A 19,159-nucleotide genomic window follows, 5' to 3' on the forward strand; every position below is an offset into this window, starting at 1 on the left:
TTGGTCCGGGTGTTCGTTTTTGTTTTTTTGCCAAGTACGTGGATTATAATCTGGACACTGGATCAGGTGAGTATAATTTTATTCACAGGTACACGTGGATTCTACTTGGACAAGTGGACAGAGGTCGGCATGTGAACATAGGTAAGTATGTATGTGTCGACATGTGTGAAATAAAGTTTTACTATCACGGTGTGCGTGTCCTGTTTTTATTTGGGTATTTTTTTTCCAGTAGAACTACGGGTACCAGCGGGCCCGTTTTTCTCCCGCATGCTGGTACTTGTGGTTCTCCAAGTACCAGCTTGCGGGGGAGGCTTGCTGGGACTTGTAGTACTACTGGGAAAAAACAATATTCTTTCAATTTTCTCAAGGCTATCAGCCCCCCATCCGCAGCCCTTGGATGGGGGGGACAGCCTCGGGCTTCACCCCTGGCCCTTGGGTGGCTGGGGGGGGACCTCTTGATTGAAGGTGTCCCCACTCCCCCAGGGTACCCCGGCCACGGGTGACTAGTTGGATATTTAATGCTACGGCCGCAGGGCGCTGTATAAAAGTGACCCCCGGCTGTGGCATTATCTGTCCAGCTAGTGGAGCCCGATGCTGGTGTAAAAAATACGGGGGACCCCTACTCTTTTTGTCCCCCGTATTTTTTGTACCAGCACCAGGCGCAGAGCCCGGTGCTGGTTTTAAAAATACGGGGGATCCCCTGTCATTCCCCCCCCCCCCCCCCCGTATTTTTAGAACCAGGACCGGCTCGAAGAGCCCGAGGCTGGTTATGCTTAGGAGGGGGGACCCCACGCAATTTTTTTTCTGATTTTTACCATTCCATTTAAAAAAATATATATATTTTTAAAAATACATAAATAATACTTGTGCCTCCAAGATAGACAAACCAAGTACCTAATCCCTTCTAATATAAATAGATATGCTATTACCAATAAAAAAAACACCAAATAAAACATGTTTTAAATTTTTTTTATTAGATTCCGCCACCAAAGTGTGGCGGATTGAAAATGACGAATTTACTGTCTAAAAGCACTGTTGTCGAATTTCAATTGAATATACTTTTGGCGAATTGCCGCATTTGTACCATTGCAGAAATGTTGAATTTGACAAATTTCGAATTTCAAAAAGTCGAATTTGGAAAGTCCGTTTTTTTGACGGAAAGTACTGAATTGCATTGTCGATTTTTTTTTATTTTATTTTTGGCGAAAATGTCCCGTTTTTCGACATTTTCGGGAATTTGACCGCAGTTGCATATACCCCTTGGAGATTCAAATTTACAAACCACTGATCTTGTGCGGAATCCTGGCATTGTCCTGGATGGTGGCTTGACACTTAAACATCAGATATCAGCCACAATCAAATTCTCATTCTTTCACCTGAGGAACATAGCCAGAATCAAGCACTTAATTCCCTCAGATGATATGCCAAAAGTCATACATGCATTTGTATCATCTCGATTAGACTACTGTAATGCCCTCTACTTTGGTCTCCCAGCAAAAGAATTGCACCGCTTTCAGCTGGTGCAAAACACAGCTGCCAGGCTGTTAACCAACCAGCCCCGTTCTAGCCACATAACACCCATCCTCTACTCCATTCACTGGCTGCCTGTAAGATGGTGAATCATCTTCAAGATTGGCTTACTGAGTATCAAAGCACTACATGACCAGGACCCAAGGTATCTGAAGCAGCTTCTTATTCCATACTGCCGCACTCGATTACTGCGATCTGTAGATTAAGGACTTTTAGCAGTACCTAGAATCTCCCGTAATTCATTTGGGGGTTGAGCTTTTAGCCATGTGACTCCGACTCTATGGAACTCACTTCCCCGCACAGTGCGAGAGGCCCCAACTATAGAATCCTTCAAAAATAAACTCAAGACTTTCCTGTTTATTCAAGAATTTCCATAATGTCTTTTTAGTATCTACATGCTCCTGTATTTTATGAAAAGCTTTTCTGTACTTCATTGTTTCTGTACTATATTATGCTATGGATCTGTTAATCGCCTTGAGTCCTATTGGAGAAAGAGCGCTATATAAATAAAATTATTATTATTATTAGGTAGACTAGAGGAATGGTCAAGATTGTGGCAATTACAAGTTAAAAGCCGTCCCTCCGTCGTTAGAATCAACGCACACGAAGAGTAACTACAGGGCTACTCTTGTTTTGCACAAAACGATTTTGTAGGCGCTCTGCTGAACAAGCGTTCGCAATTCTGAAAAGCTAAAATACACTCCCCAGTGGGTGGCGACAATGCGTTTGCACGGCTGCTAAAAACTGCTAGCGAGAGATCAACTCTGAATGACCCCCATAGTTCACTACAGGGTTTAGCCACGCCCTCTCCAGCAGCCATACACCCACAATGGGGGCCCACTTGATGTCTGCCACTGGTGGTCCTGTATATGTGCTTCTGTTGTGGTCTAAGTTGCATTTACAGGAAAACGACCATACCCTGCTTATTGTGCTATGTAGGCATATTTACTCTGTGGAGATATGTATTGTCTATGTAATAGAAGGTGAAGCTACATAGAGGAGCAGTATGAGGCATATTGTCTAACTGATGGTATGTGAGGCTATATGGAGGTACAGTGGTTATATATTGGCTTTATGGAAGCAAACAATGTTACAGGGGTCTCAGTATGATTTGTCAGCTTTGAAAATGTCGACAATCATACTGTCAAATCTATTATGTCGACAGCTTCTCTGTGTTGACAGAGTACATTTTGACTCCTATTTTCAGCATTAACCCTAAACTTAATATTTGCATTTTTGACATTGGATCTAATTCAGAGTAGTACATAAACCCGATGCTTTACAAACAACTTTTATGTTTACAGATAGGCGCACACGTAGGGTCTGTACTGCGCATGCACCAGTTTCTATCTGTGAGATTGCAGGGCTGCAAAGCCGCAGTATGATTGAGCCATTATAGGGGTGGAGCGGGGGTGGCATCAGGGACCCATCTGCAAAATGAGGGTGTGTCTCCCCCATTTTGGAGTTGTGCCAATGCCAGGATCTGTGTCTTTCATGGCCCCGTGGAAGAGTTCCGTTGCCCCTTCTGAGTAACCATAGACTTACTCAAATGGAAGATGACTGCGACCATCACAACTGATGGCCGTGAAGGTGATCCGATGCTATGTCATCGTACATGGGGCTTGGACCTGCGATGATGACAGAAGACATATTATTTTTCTTCAGACACCTCTTGTGCTGCGTACAAAGATGCATCTACCTTTGTGTCAGGCCCATTCTGATGATGTAGACATGTCATACGTCAGCATTTTAAGTGTGTCAATATGTAGAATGTCAACATTTTAACCATGTCGACATTCTTGTGTCAACACTATAGCTGTCTATATAGTCTTTGTCGACAGTATGCCATGACATATGCAGCCATTTAAGTGGGAAGTACTTTAGTGGGAATTAAAAATGTTCACTGCTTTAGATGGTAATGCCTCTTTAAGGTGCCTACATTCTGGTCAAGTACAGAAAGGATTTGCATCATCGTCAGGCAGCAGGCATCTTACATGCCATATAAAGGTGCCATGGGGCAGTCACTATGCCTCTGCCTAAGCTCTGCAACCTGGCATCGGCACTGCTCTCCCACCCGTACTTACAGCCCTGCCTTTGGGTGGTGTGATAGGGGTTTGGCGTGTCCTGCCTATGAGCACCTAACATAATGTTGTGATATCACATTGTGCCATAATGTGTGTTCAGTTATAACCCATGAGATATGCACAAAATAACCTTTCTAAACAAATATTCTAAGTTTCTGTTTGTGTAATCGATTTCAACAGGAAAGCTACTATGTCACAGTGATTTGGGAAACAGTAAAGAGGCTGTAGAAATGCTTCAGAGATCCCTGGACATCAGAACCAGCATTGTTGGTCTTGAACATCCGTTGAGCTGTGAAGTACAATTGTAAGTATGTATTTTACATCATCCAAGGTGCAGCTGAACTTAGTATGCGTGTAGTCACATGATTGGAAGGCTAGATGGGAATACTCCATGCAGATTTATTAGCAGCGCTTACATGAGGATGGGCGAGAGGCTCGTTTTCTTCTCATGGGAGAAACACATTTCTTAAGAGCTACAAACAAACAAAATAAAAGTGTCATGCAAAAAAAAGTAAGATGAATTAAAAATCGAATCAGTGTTAGGACTTTGGTACATAGGTGTACATTGAATGTTTCTTCTCATGGATTATTTACAAAGCATGAGAAGACTGTTCCTTTGTGCTTTGTCTCTTCGGGCCTGATTCAGAGATGGACAGACATGTATGCAGTGGCTGTGCAATAATATGGCAATGTTGTCAAAGGCATCTTGTGAAAATTGTCACCTTCCGCTGACTTCTGTGATCCTCTGCTGTGTCAGAAGACGTAGCATCAGACCACTCTGCATAAACCCTCAGATTACTCAGGATGGCCAGGGTTATCATGCAGCCGTGTCCAGTGAAGCTGCGTCCAAGGATGCAGCCTCTGACTTCTGCATGCCCAGAAAACACTTTTTTCTGAAACGCTGGTTGTCGTCACACTCCCCCACCCCCAAATGGCTGCAGCGTGTCCAGTATGTTGCAGCTTAAAAGGCACTGTCTGCGACCATTGTAACATATACAGTTCTGCATATCCTGCACATGCGCAAATCTCAAAACATCAAAGATGTACACAACCATCGGGTTTGCATACATCTCTGGGTCTGGCCCTTTGTTACATTTCAAAACGTCCACGTGCAACTATGTATTCAAGTATAAAGTCCTGCACCTTGTATGTTTTTCCTTTTGATTTTACTACTATTCCCTTAATTAGCAAATATTGCTGTCTCCAAATGGGTGTGGATCATAGGGTCGTCAGTCATTAGGTCGACAACTATTGGTCGACAGTGACTAGGTCGACACCTGAAATAGGTTGACACGGTCATTAGGTCGACATGGACATGGTCAACATGGACATGGAAAAATATTGACATAGGGTTTTTTATATTTTTTGGGTGTTGTTTTCTACTTAAAGTGACCAGGAATACCAATTAGTGCACCGTGTCCCCTCTCATGGATCGATTCACTCGCCATGCTTTGGGCAAGGTGCCTCGCGCCGCTGCGCTTGGCACAGTTTACTATTCCCAATCGTAGTCCACGTGGATCGTAAGGTATGAAAAAGTTAAAAAAATTAAGGAAAAAAAATGTGAAAAACTCCTTTCGACCTTTTCATGTGTCGACCTTTGCTATGTCGACCTAGTTACCACGTCAGCCTAATGCATGTCAACCAATAGTGGTCAACCTAATGAGTGTTGACCTAAGTGCTGTCCACCTAAAGACCGGATACCCTCCAAATCAGGTAACGCATAAGATGTAAAATGAAGTGTAGCAAAAAGAGAGTAAAAACTCATAAAAACACATAAGACGACAGTACAATGCACAACACACTGGCAAAAATCTGAATAACAATTATTTTGTGTATACATTAATTATGTACACAGTGTCCCTGTTTAAAAAAAAACCTGTGTGTCTGAAGTAGAATTACCATATTAATAAGAAATACAGGCAGATGTACAGGTAAGAAAAGTTTATATCTGATGTTGAGGCTAGTATACTAAACAAAATAACGTGCTACAGTGTTAAAACATTATGAACTGAAAAATGATCATACACCTTACTGAGCATAGTGGCACAATGGTTAGCATTGCATCCTCATAGCAATGGAGTAATGCATTCTGGGGGTAATTCAGAGTTGATCGTAGCAGCAAATTTGTTAGCAGTTGGGCAAAACCACGTGCATTGCAGGGGGGGGGGGGGGGCAGATATAACATTTGCAGAGAGAGTCAGATTTGGGTGGGTTATTTTGTTTCTGTGCAGGGTAAATACTGGCTGCTTTATTTTTACACTGCAATTTAGATTTCAGATTGAACACACCCCACCCAAATCTAACTCTCTCTGCACATGTTACATCTGGCCGCTCCGCCCCCTCCCCCCCATTGCAGTGCACATGGTTTTACCCAACTGCTAACAAATTTGCTGCTGCGATCAACTCTAAATTAGGCCCACAGTTTCAACCAGGATCCTATCTGTGTGGAGTTTGCTTCAAGTTAACAATAGTTTGTATAGTAAGAAATCTAGTTTGTAAGCTCCCCTGGGAAAAGGACTAAATATGTATAAATAAATCTTCTCTATAAAGCACTGTGGAATATATAGGTGCTTTAGAAATAATTGTTAATAAATATAAAGTTATTTTATTAATCTGGGCTGAGGGACAATGAAAACATATTTTATAAAGAAAACTTCACCATGAGTATATTTCAAGATGCCAAAATATGTAAGACAAGTATATCAAGATCACTTCAGATGTAGAGATGGAGTAATGTGGGTTTAGACTGTAGAAGCCATTTGGGGAGAAATATTTAGCACAATGATCCAAAGCCTATCCCAGGGTTGAAGTTACTTTAAAACTGCAAAACTACAACAATAATATAAGAAGTGCTATGAATAAAAAATGTGCATTAAACTTAAATATCAAAAGTTATTAAGTACTGCAACTGAATAAATGGCCAGAACGCCTCCACTGTGCCCCCTCTCACTGCACATGACTGAGGCAGGACAGGCCAACGCCAGTTATTATATATATGCAGCCCGTGTGAAGTCTACAGTATAAACTATCAAATGTAATAGGTTTGGTTTGTTATTTAGATATTGTTGAACATTTTGATTAGTTTTGGTGCAAACAGATCTAATACTTGAATATGTGAGTAATGTTGAGTACATACTAAACGATATGTCGTTCGTACATCCAATGCATGACATATCGCTAAGTGCACGAGGAGTGAAATTTAATAGCCTGCTGGGTTGCAGGCTGTACGAGTCTTCCCATATTTTTAAAGCAGCAAAACCAGGTTGGTTTTGCACATACCAAAGTCCCCCACAGCCTGCAACTGGCAGTAGCCGGTATGGAATACATATGATATCCCAGCAGACGGGATGCTGCCTGTCACTATACTGACAGTGGCATTATGCGATTATGAGATTTTGCTTGGTAATAGCATACCTCCCAACGTGACCCTCTCCAGGAGGGACAGAATGCTCTGCTTCTGGACTTTTCTCTTAATTTATGATTGCCGGCACCTGTTTGGGACAGGTTAATGGATAAGAAAGGTGTTTCAGCACAGGTGCTGGCAATCATACATTAAGAGGGAAGTCCAGAAGCAGAGCATTCTGTCCCTCCTGGAGAGGGTCATGTTGGGAGGTATGTAATAGACCCTGCTAAGTCAGTTTTTCATATTTAAGTGTACTATGTAAGAGCACACTAGCCAGTTTATGGGTCTCCTGTCTGGCTGCAGGACCCTGTTTGGGAGGTACAGCTAAAAGCACAAAAAAAAAACCAAATATTCAAGGTACCAGATCTGTCTGTAGTTATTGTTGCTTGTGAGCTTTTGAAGCTACTTGTTATAATTACCTGAAATCAGAAACATTTCTCTAGAAATATTGCAGTTTGAACCTGGTTGAGCAACACCACCTTTGCACCAGTTTTATAAAGTTTGTTGTTGAACCTATACGGAGCGGAATCTAATCTGAGAGTTTATTCTACTGTAAGATTAGATAATTATTTTGAGTGCATTATATTGGCTTTAGTTTATTTCAGTTAAGTCTTTGCTTACACATAGTTGTTGTTGGGTGAAGCAATATTTAGCCTACAAAATCACTACAAATTCCGTGCCTTATATCACAAGTTCTTATTGAAATCATAAGATAAATTTACATTTATTTACATATGGTCAGTATACATATAACTGCCTCCAATGTTTCTAAATGGTAGGTCCACTTTAATCTTGTTCATTAACTGATGGGCTGGATAATGCTTCCAGTATTGCATTATTTCACGTGTATTTCTTTTTATCTTGATTTTCAGCTCTCTGAAGGCATTCAAAAACAGCAGAAGCAAAGTGCTAGTACTTTCGGGAGTTGAAAACCAGCCCAGAAATACAAGTGCGATTGCCCACAGGAGATTTTTTAATGTTCACCCAACAGTATGCCACCTTGATACTGAATTTCTCAGAAAATCTCCTGAGGCTTTACACTCCTTAATTGACAATGGAACTGATGACTTTGTGTTGAGGCACAGTAACAGGAGAGCCCACTCTGCCCACACAATCCTTCTTAAGAACAGCAAACTAAAATATAACGAAGAAGAAGAATACGCGTGGCATCAAGATACTAATTCAGAAACAGCCTTAATGTGCCCAATATCAAAATGTATTGGAAAAAGGCCTGCTTCAGGAATAAGCTTCTTGCCAAGTACCCTATACTCTCGCCCAGGCAGTGTGTGTCAGACATCTATGTCAGGCCCCCTCAGTGATATTTTATCTTTAGTTTATCTTAGTAGACCAGTCTCAAAATCTGAATGTTTCAAATTAGTCCATAAGTCTGCCTGGTACCACGTCCCTGGACGTTATCCGACGCCTCAGACACCTTTTCCACCCAAGAGACATCAAGTGCGCAAAGAGATCGAACTTGGCTGGAAAAACATTATGAAGTAGGTAGTATGTAGGAATTTGCATCGATAACTTGTACTAAGGGCTACATAGTGAACAAGCATAGGTGTACGGTAATCAGTTTGAAAGATTAGCTTGTTTTAATAAAAAAAAGTTTATTTTTATGGTTTGTTGGCTGTAAAATGTTTGTTTTCTATGTAATTCTGCTTGTGGTTACTGTAGCACAAATTAAAATAAGTTACAGTTTATTTTTTTTTAAATCAAAATAATACTTTTTTTAAATAAAGCTTTATTGAAAACAGAGTCTGCACAATATGTAATACATTTGCATCTCATAGTATGCAGCAGTAATTCAATCAAATGTATACAAGAAGTACCTAAAATTGTAAAACGGACTATTAATATATGTCAAACAGCAAAGGTATGAGTAATAATACATTGAGTGACCTCCAGATGTACACATATTCTGAGGTCATGTCCTGTGTATATACAGCTGCAATTTAATCCAGTAAATTTAACAATTTGCTGAAGTAGGGATTTAGAGCGGAAGAGAGGCTGCCCAATTCCCAATCCTTACCTCATACCATTCCCCCACAAACTATGAAAGTATATTAATCGGTGGATCCCCAGCGACTATCTGCAGTACATACCATTGTGTATGTTTAAGGGATGCATGTACTTTGCATCTCATGTCTAAATGAAGAGAAGCAATGTAGCTTTCCCACGTTTCAATTTCTTAACCCATCTATTACCATCCAAAATTGTCTCAGTCCATTTCATGTTGAAAACATTGAAGAGTTTTTCTATAAATATTCTATAAATAAATTTAATGTAGGGGGATTAACGTCAATCCACGTTTGTAGGATTGTTTTGCGTGCTACTGCACCTATAATCAGTAACCATCTTTTACATCCTTTTACCATTCGCTGTCCCTCCGGAAGTATACCAAACAATGCCCATATATTAGTAAGTGGAACATAATTCACTAAATGCTCCAATGCATAATTACGTATTTGTAACCAAAATCTTCTCAGTAATGGGAAGCTCCAAAAATAGTGGTATGTATCAGCTATTGAGTAGTGACAGTGAGGACAGGATGGAGATATAGACATCCCAGCCAGGAATTGTCTGTGCGGTGAGAAATATGCTTTGTGATATATATTAAGGAACATCTTCTGATATTGAATTGCTGGTAATACAGATCTGGACCAGTTAAACGCTTTTATTAGGTCTTCACAAGATAAAAAGGGGGGAACCTGGATTGCACATCCTATTACTAAAGATTTCAAGAGGTGCTATCATGCTGAGGCTTCTAATACTATGCTGGGGGAAGAGAGATGTAGATGCACACTCCTAGCACTAAGAACACTGATGATAAAAATAATTTAAATAAACTCTCACAATTAACATGCAGTATAATTGAAGTTCTTAGCACACATTTGCGCAAATATGCGGGCCCATGTACCGCGGCCAGGTGACTTCATCACATGGGTCCCTAACATTCCTAATACTATCACATTCTATAAATTTATGCAGGACTTACCTCTAAATAGGGCCTTATCAATGTGTGATCTGAAATGCAGGAACCTAGCTAATTAAAACACCTGAGGGTAAATGGGAGGGGTGCCAATACCAGAGGAAGGAAGCCTTGCCTTCCAGTGTACAATATATACACAAATATATATAGAGGAAAAAAGGGGGGAACCTGGACTGCACACCCTATTACTAAAGATATCAAGAGGTGCTATCATGCTGAGGCTTCTAATAGTATGCTGGGGGAAGAGAGATGCAGATGCACACTCCTAGCACTAAGAACACTGATAATAAAAATAATTTAAATAAACCCTCACAATTAACATGGAGTATAATTGAAGTTCTTAGCACACATTATCACAAGATAAAGAAGGAATAGCCCGAACCCAGTTCATTCATCCCAGTCCACGTCTCTCCATGCGTTATCTGAGGCTGTAAAATAGAGCAATGAGTTGAGATAGCTCGTTTAGTCGTGGGTTCTAAGGGGGTCATTCCGACCTGATCGTAGCTGTGCTAAATTTAGCACAGCTACGATCACTGACACAGACATGCAGGGGGACGCCCAGCACAGGGCTAGTCCGCCCCGCATGTCAGGCCCGGCCCCACCACACAAGTACAAAAGCATCGCCCAGCAGCGATGCTTTTGTACTTGTAGAGTAACTCCCAGTCAGCTCAGCTCCTGGGCGTTGGCTGGACCGCGCTCCCCCCCCCCCCCCCATAAACGGTGGCCAAACGCCACCGTGCCGCCACCTCCCGCCCAGCGACCGCCTCTGCCTGTCAATCAGACAGAGGCGATCGCTAGGCAGCAACGGCCGTCAGCCGCCTGGCATGCGCCGGCGCACTGATGTGCCAGCGCATGCGCAGTTCTGACCCGATCGCACCGCTGCAAAAAACTGCAGCGTGCAATCGGGTCGGAATGACCCCCTAAGTTAAGAAGGGCATCCAGACTATTCACCCAGTCATCATTCGAGAAACCCCTGATAACAATACCTATATAGTGTTTCAATGGCATATAAGCAAAAGGAAACTTATGAAACGTGGGAAACCTTTCCGATGCCTGTGAATATTGGAGTGGACTTATCTTTATCTTAATCAATAAAAGATCCCACATTCCATAAGACCTCCCTGCATAATAATTGGAATACATTTCCCTCTGGATTATATAAAAATGTCAAAAATAGAGATTTCTGTGCATTTAAATTCCTCTTATGCCTCAATTTCCTCACTGACTATAATAATGGGTTATTCCAGATATCTTCTGTGACATCTGCATAATGGAGATGTAGAAAACTGGTTAAAGAACAATTTTCTAGAAATCCACGTTCAGTGTCGGTATTAGCATATATATCTCTATCATGTAACCAATCCTGTAAAAATCTCGAAATCATAGCATGATTATAAAATTGTATATGAGGGAAATGTATTCCCCCATTCAGTTTTGATTGCTGTTGTTTCAATAAACTTATCTGCGGGAATTTGGATCTTCAGATAAACTTAGGGAAATTTTTATTTAAAGCCTGTAAATCTTTCTGATGGAGTAAAAGCGGCAGAGCTTGCAGTAAATATAAAAGTCGTGGGAATGTCACCATTTTTATGAGGCAAGCCTCAAAATAATACTTTTAAAAAAAGCATGCTATCAAAATCAATAAAACTTTTTTGTTTTTATGGTTTTTTTTGGGGGGGGGGTTTGGATTACAATAACGTATGACGGTTAAAATGTAACAATAATAATATAAAAATAGTTTGTTTCATTTATAATAATAGTTTGTTTATTTGGTCGATTTTATATGGTCTTGAAGTTGTGATCCCCCCCCCCCTCTCCAGTCAGCTTGGATTGTAGTTTAAGCACTGCAGGACCAGGTTACCATGGTCTATAGAAGAGTTACAGTATTGTCTGGCTGCATACATTATTAGTAGGTAATCTTTGTTCATTTTCCTGTGCAACTCAACTGGAGGAGAATTGTGCCTTCTCAGATAGATATGCAAGGACTACATACCCTCCAACATGACCCGCCCCACTAGGTACAAAATGCTCTGTTTCTGGACTTCCCTCTTAATTTATGATTTCCATCACCAGTGGTGAGCTAGTTAAATGATAAGAAAGCTGTTTCTTCACAGGTGATGGCAATAATAAATTAAGAGGGAAGTCCAGAAACAGAGCATTTTGTACCTAGTGGGGCGGGTCATGTTGGAGGGTATGGGACTAATGTAGCAAATAGAGGAGAGGACAAGAAATGAGACACAATAGAGGACAAGAAATATAAAACAGAAGGGGAGAACAAGAACAATAGAACATGGATACTGTCACTACATATTAAGTGCATGGCTACATATTCATTCCATATTTAGTGCATGGCTGCACCATGTTGGGTCCTCTAGGGGCGCTAGACCACGGCTTCTCTTCAGAACACAGTTGCATTGGCACAGTACATAATGTATTTCCTTGGACATTCCCAGCTTGGTACAAAAGTCCTGGCTGTCACAACAATGTGGTGTACTCTAAGACTGGGACTGTTCTGCCTGAATCAGGACAATTATAGAAGATGTTCATTAGTTTACATTACTGAGTGTCGGACTGGGGCATGTAGGGCCCACCGGGGAATGCAGTGGTAGGGGCCTATGTTAGGGGTGTGGCCAGTCTGCAGAGGGTGTGTGGCCTGCCACCTTATTGGTTTGACTAACCATTAGAGAGTGCAACATCTGGGCCCCTTCATAAATATATACAGTAAATTCAGCTGCTGCATGCATGATAATGTACCAGATTAATAACAGCAATGCACTGTAGAAAATACATCATAGTCCTGTATAAGGTAACATATGTATAATGTATAATTCAGGTGCACAGTCTGGAACCTGATCCTTAGAGCAGGAGGTGGGCCCCCAGGCAGTGGGGCCCGCCGGTGGTTTCCCCTGTACCCCTGTGGTTCAGTCCAAGCCTGACATTACTGTATGCATATTACCTATAGAGAAGCAGGACACTTATCTTCAGTTATATCCTGATGTACATCAGTATTTATGGGACTTTTATCAGTAATGTGGGTTTTTATTTTCTTTTTCACACCACTGACATCATAATGGGGCTGACAAAAAAACAAAAAAATTAAGTAATTCACTGGATAATCAATAAAACCCAATACTATGAAACTGGGCTGTAAAGTAGGGTTACATAGGTGCAAATCATTCTTCGGTCCTAAAGGGTTTTGTCATTAGGGCTAATAAAAGCAGAAACTACCAACCCAGGCTCTTGTAGTAACATATCTGCATTGCTTACCATAGTTACTTATTTGTTGTTACACAATAAAGCAGTCCTGCAGAGACAGCACCCTCTCTAACAAATACACACACACACACACACACACACACACACACACACACACACACACACACACACACACACACACACACACACACACACACACACACACCTTTCTCTCTTTTGACAAGTACATGTTTAACTGCTTAGTAACGTGCAGGTTTGCTGTTGAACAGCAACATGAAACTGTAGGATGCTACCAAGTTACAGCATGAAGTATCTCAAATTACCTGCCTAATACACATTGCAGGGTGAAATACCAGCTACTTAATATAGCTTCTTGCTGAGCACACAAACATAGGACTTTTCATTCACATCTTGCGACAGGAACACATTTTAAAGGTTTGTCAATCATGGTGCACATGACTGATGAAAGAAACTTAGGGGCAGGGGTTAAAGTGTGTGTGTGGGGGGGGGGATGACGACGATGAGGTGGAACTGAGTTCCATCACCAGTAATTGTAGGTGGAACTAGTTCCACCTACTCCACAGCCTTGCATAGTAATTCCAACAGAAAAGCCCACATCGCCACCGATGTCAATAGATGATACAAACAGTATCACTGATGAGCTGCAGCCACCTCCCCCTTTCTCAGGTCCTGGTGTCTCCATGGTCCTTCTTCAGCTGTGGCCCACCCCTCCTGGTACTCAAGCTGTGTCTATAAGACATCGTCCATCCCCTCCTGAGGCCTCAGCAGCTTCCTTTTCCGGCACTGCATGTCATGCCATCACCGCCTCTGGAGTAAAGTGCCATAAAGAGGAGCAGACTCTGTGCATGCTGAAGAGAAGGTGAGAGGTGGCTGGGGGGATACAGAGGCGGGGAAGCTGCTGGAGGGATATAGGGCATGGAGCTGCTGGAGGGACAGAGACAAAGATGTGTATATGGAACACTACTGTGGGCAGTATGTGTATAAGGGGCACTTCTGTGAGCATTATGTGTATAAGCGGCACTTCTATGGACATTATATGTGTAAGGGGCACTACTACTGTGGGCATTATGTGTATAAGCGGCACTACTACTGTGGGCATTATATGTAAGGGGCACTACTACTGTGGTAATTGTGTATAAGGGACACTACTATGTGGCATAAAGTGTATAAGCGGTACCACTTGCATAAAGGGCACTATTGAGTGACGTAACGTGAATAAGGGGAATTACTGTGTGAGGTGTAATGGGAATAAGATTGTGCTACTGTGTGGTGCAATTTGAATTGGGGATACTATTGTGAGACAACTGTCCCTTTATAAAGTATGGGAGGTAAGGCACTGATTTATAGTTTGCAGGAGGGTGCAATGGCCCTGGCCCCATCTAATGGGAGGGGGGTGGGTAAGTGGCGGGGGAAATGTGGTCTACCACCTCTCCAGGATCACTTTAAACTCTGTTTGGGGGTAATTCAGACCTGATCGCTGCTGTGCATTTTCACACGGGGTGATCAGGTCTGTACTGCACAGGCGTATGCACCGCAATGCGCCGGCGCGATGGACAACTGCATCGGGCATTGGTGCATAGCGACAGGATGGTGCAAAAAAGCAATTGCAAGGTGACTGACAGGAAGAGGCCGTTTGTGGGTGGCAACTGACTGTTTTGTAGGAGTGTCCGGGAAAACGCAGGAGCGACCAGGCATTTGGAGGTTTTCTGATGTCAGCTCTGGCCCTGATCATTGCAGCAGCAGAGTAAGTCCTGGGCTGAGCAGATGTGCAGCTTTCCAACAAATGCGATCGCACACCTGCACACAGCAAATATCCTCCCCCTGTAGGCAGCGACTACCTGATTGCAGGGATGCAAAAAGCACATCCTAGCGATCAGGTCTGAATTACCCTTTAATTCCCCAAAATCTCTCCAAGAGAGCCCTATTACCATTGGCGTATCTATAATGGATGCAGTGTGTGCGGTGCACGGGTGTGGATCGTGGGGTCGACCACACTTGCAGATAGAGCCATCTTTATCTTGGCCTCTAATAGGATTAATTGAGCCAGGGCAGTCGGCCTTAATCCCCTGCTGTAATTACTTAATCCCCTGATGTATTGTTCTCTCTGTATTGTATTGCAGCTAAAAACAACAGATGAAGGGTTTATGGCTATGCTAACAAACCATGGTGTGCCTAGGCGCAGCAGAGAGGCCAAGTTACACGTGGCTCCATCTGTAGTTCAAAAGTCATTAGGTCAACCACTATTGGTCGACAGTGACTAGGTCGACACCTGAAATAGGTCAACATGGCCATTAGGTCGACATGAACCAGGTTGACATGGAAAAAGGTCGACATGAGTTTTTCTTAAAAAATTGGTGTTTTCTTCGTAAAGTGACCAGGAACCCCAATTAGCACACCGTGTCCCCTCTCATATGACTCGCTCCACTACCGCTGCACTCGGCATAGGTTACCATTCCCAATTGTAGTCCACGTGGATCGTAAAGTATGAAAAAGTAAAAAGAAAAAAAGTGAAAAACCCAGGTTGACCTTTTTCCATGTTGACCTAGTACATGTCGACCCAGTGACCATGTCGACCTAATGACTTGACCTAAGTGTGGTCGACCTAAAGATCGGATACGGCGGGCACACGGGCCCATGGGTCCAGGGGGTCCCACACCACACACCCTGCACCCATTCTTTCAAAACGTACCTCTCCGGAGTTCCGCGTCGGCAGCAGAAGCACTGCATAAAAAACTGGAAAAATGTTGCGGCCGCCATATCCTTGGCATTTTGTACATGCACAGTAGGAAAATCGCCAGGAAAACTGTTACTGCGCCATTTACCCGGAGACCTGCACATGAGCATTTTACTCTGCTGTGCTCCTAGACCTTGTATTTAGTCTACTGTGCTGCCACTGCCAGCTAAAGCAGAGGGGGCCCAGGCGGAGATTGCACAAATGCCCCCTCCTCTCTTAGGCAGGGGCCACACATAGCGGCCAAGCGGGTCCCGTTGAACGGGACCCGCTTGGCCGGGAGGGGGGTTCTGTGTGCACACGGATCCTGTTCTGTGGGATGCCACAGAACAGGATCCAGCCAGTGACACACAGGATTTCATAGAACACAGTGCGGTGCATACATTGAAATGTATGTGTTCACACTGAAATCCCGTCGTCCTGCCGTCTGGCCCTACCGCAGCATGCTGCGGTTGGATCCGGCGGCGGGGGACTGCCGCACATTTGTGGGCGCCTGCATAGGCGCCCATGTGCAGTCTCCTTGCTGAACGCGACCTGCTTGGCCGCTATGTGTGACCCCAACCTAAATAGGCTCTTGCCTATTAGTGATGGAAGATTACAGATAGTGATCTGATATAAAAAAAACTAAACATGTAATCTTAACAAAAGAGTTAAACAGAAAAGGTATGTCTGTGGTATGGTAATATGTGTGTAAGGATGCTCACACGTGTCAGTGAATGTCTGTATGTATTATGTCAATCATCAATAATAAATAAACTCTAATCCTGGTTGTTCCAAAGAGTTTAACAGATTGTAACACTAGACCAGTGGTTCTCAAACTTTTTTGAATCACAGCGCCCTAGAGCACAGGTTCTCAAACTCGGTCCTCAGGACCCCACACAGTGCATGTTTTGCAGGTCTCCTCACAGAATCGCAAGTGAAATAATTAGCTCCACCTGCAGACCTTTTAAAATGTGTCAGTGAGTAATTAATACACCTGTGCACCTGCTGGGTTACCTGCAAAACATGCACTTTGTGGGGTCCTGAGGACCGAGTTTGAGAACCACTGCCCTAAAGTATCAGATTTTTTTTTTTTTTTTAACGGCACCCCTAGGCCAATCGTTTCTTATTGAGAAATCTAGAAAGAAATGTTAAATTAAGTAAATTGTGTTTATTTGTCATCTTTAGATTCAGTTGTGCAGTGAGGGACAATATTTGCTTCTGTTTGTCCACATATTTTATAACTGACAGCCACCAGCACCAGTGGCGTGCGGAGAGTTCAGTGGCTGGTGAGGCACTGCATCCATAATGTATGCCAAGGCCCGCCGTTGACCCCTACCACCACCAAGCTGATGCCCTCTACCACCCCACAAACCGATGCCAATGTCCTACAAAATGGACACCATCAACCACCTCGGCCCCCTTGCCACTAATTTGCATCTCGGTGTGATGCAGCCACTGCCAATGCCTGCAGCCTGCCTGATTAAACTTGCGAAGAGCAGGCAGCTAATATATTGTCAATTTTATCAAATAAAAAAAATAAGATTTTACTTACCGGTAAATCTATTTCTCGTAGTCCGTAGTGGATGCTGGGGACTCCGTAAGGACCATGGGGAATAGACGGGCTCCGCAGGAGACATGGGCACTTTAAGAAAGAATTTAGATTCTGGTGTGCTCTGGCTCCTCCCTCTATGTCCCTCCTCCAGACCTCAGTTAGAGAAACTGTGCCCGGAAGAGCTGACAGTACAAGGAAAGGATGTTGGTAATCCAGGGCAAGATACATACCAGCCACACCAATCACACCGTATAACTTGTGATAAACTTACCTAGTCAACAGTATGAACAACAACAGAGCATCAGTACAACCCTGTTGCAACAATAACATAGCCCTTATTTAAGCAATAACTATATACAAGTATTGCAGAAGAAGTCCACACTTGGGACGGGCGCCCAGCATCCACTATGGACTACGAGAAATAGATTTACCGGTAAGTAAAATCGTATTTTCTCTAACGTCCTAGTGGATGCTGGGGACTCCGTAAGGACCATGGGGATTATACCAAAGCTCCCAAACGGGCGGGAGAGTGCGGATGACACTGCAGCACCGAATGAGCAAACACAAGGTCCTCCTCAGCCAGGGTATCAAACTTGTAGAACTTTGCAAAAGTGTTTAAACCTGACCAAGTAGCCGCTCGGCACAGCTGTAGTGCCGAGACCCCTTGGGCAGCCGCCCAAGAAGAGCCCACCTTCCTAGTGGAATGGGCCTTAACTGATTTTGGCAGCGGCAATCCAGCCGCAGAATGAGCCTGCTGAATCGTGTTACAGATCCAGCGAGCAATAGTTTGCTTTGAAGCAGGCGCACCAAGCTTGTTGGAAGCATACAGGATAAACAAAGAGTCTGTTTTCCTGACTCTAGCCGTTCTGGCTACATAAACCTTCAAAGCCCTGACCACATCAAGCCACTCGGAATCCTCCAAGTCAGTAGTAGCCACAGGCACCACAATAGGTTGGTTTATATGAAAAGATGAAACCACTTTTGGCAGGAATTGTGGACGGGTCCGCAACTCTGCTCTATCCGCATGGTTCAAACCAGTGGGATTTCAGGAAACTCAACACCACGTTAAGATCCCAAGGTGCCACTGGAGGCACAAAAGGGGGCCGACTATGCAGCACTCCCTTCACAAACGTCTGAACTTCAGGTAGAGAAGTCAACTCCTTTTGAAAGAAAATGGATAGGGCCGAAATCTGGACCTTAATGGTACCCAATTTTAGGCCCAAAGTCACTCCTGACTGTAGGAAGTGAAGGAAACGGCCCAGCTGGAATTCCTCCGTAGGGGCATTCCTGGCCTCACACCAAGCAACATATTTTCGCCATATACGGTGATAATGTTGAGCTGTCACGTCCTTCCTAGCCTTTATCAGCGTAGCAATTACCTCATCCGGAATGCCTTTCTCCGCTAGGATCCGGCGTTCAACCGCCATGCCGTCAAACGCAGCCGCGGTAAGTCTTGGAACAGACAGGGCCCTTGTTGCAACAAGTCCTGTCTTAGAGGAAGAGGCCACGGGTCCTCTTTGAGCATTTCTTGCAGATCTGGATACCAAGTCCTTCGTGGCCAATCTGGAACAATGAGTATCGTTCTCACTCCTCTTTTTCTTATTATTCTCAGCACCTTGGGTATGAGAGGAAGAGGAGGAAATACATA

At 43.3% G+C, this 19,159-nt stretch overlaps 1 protein-coding gene across 1 annotated transcript in view; it reads left to right on the forward strand.

Annotated features, from left to right (window-relative positions):
* Positions 1–8,691, forward strand: part of LOC134932925 (putative tetratricopeptide repeat protein 41) — a 244,185-nt gene extending 235,494 nt beyond the window's left edge. The window contains exons 15-16 of the mRNA XM_063927785.1: positions 3,795–3,918; positions 7,890–8,691. Of these exons, the coding sequence (XP_063783855.1) occupies positions 3,795–3,918; positions 7,890–8,517 (752 nt within the window). The 3' untranslated portion in view covers positions 8,518–8,691. The remainder of the gene's footprint in view (positions 1–3,794; positions 3,919–7,889) is intronic.
* The last annotated feature ends 10,468 nt before the right edge of the window (positions 8,692–19,159 follow it).

The sequence above is a fragment of the Pseudophryne corroboree genome, chromosome 6, assembly GCF_028390025.1.
Source record: "Pseudophryne corroboree isolate aPseCor3 chromosome 6, aPseCor3.hap2, whole genome shotgun sequence".
Classification (NCBI taxonomy): Eukaryota; Metazoa; Chordata; class Amphibia; order Anura; family Myobatrachidae; genus Pseudophryne; species Pseudophryne corroboree.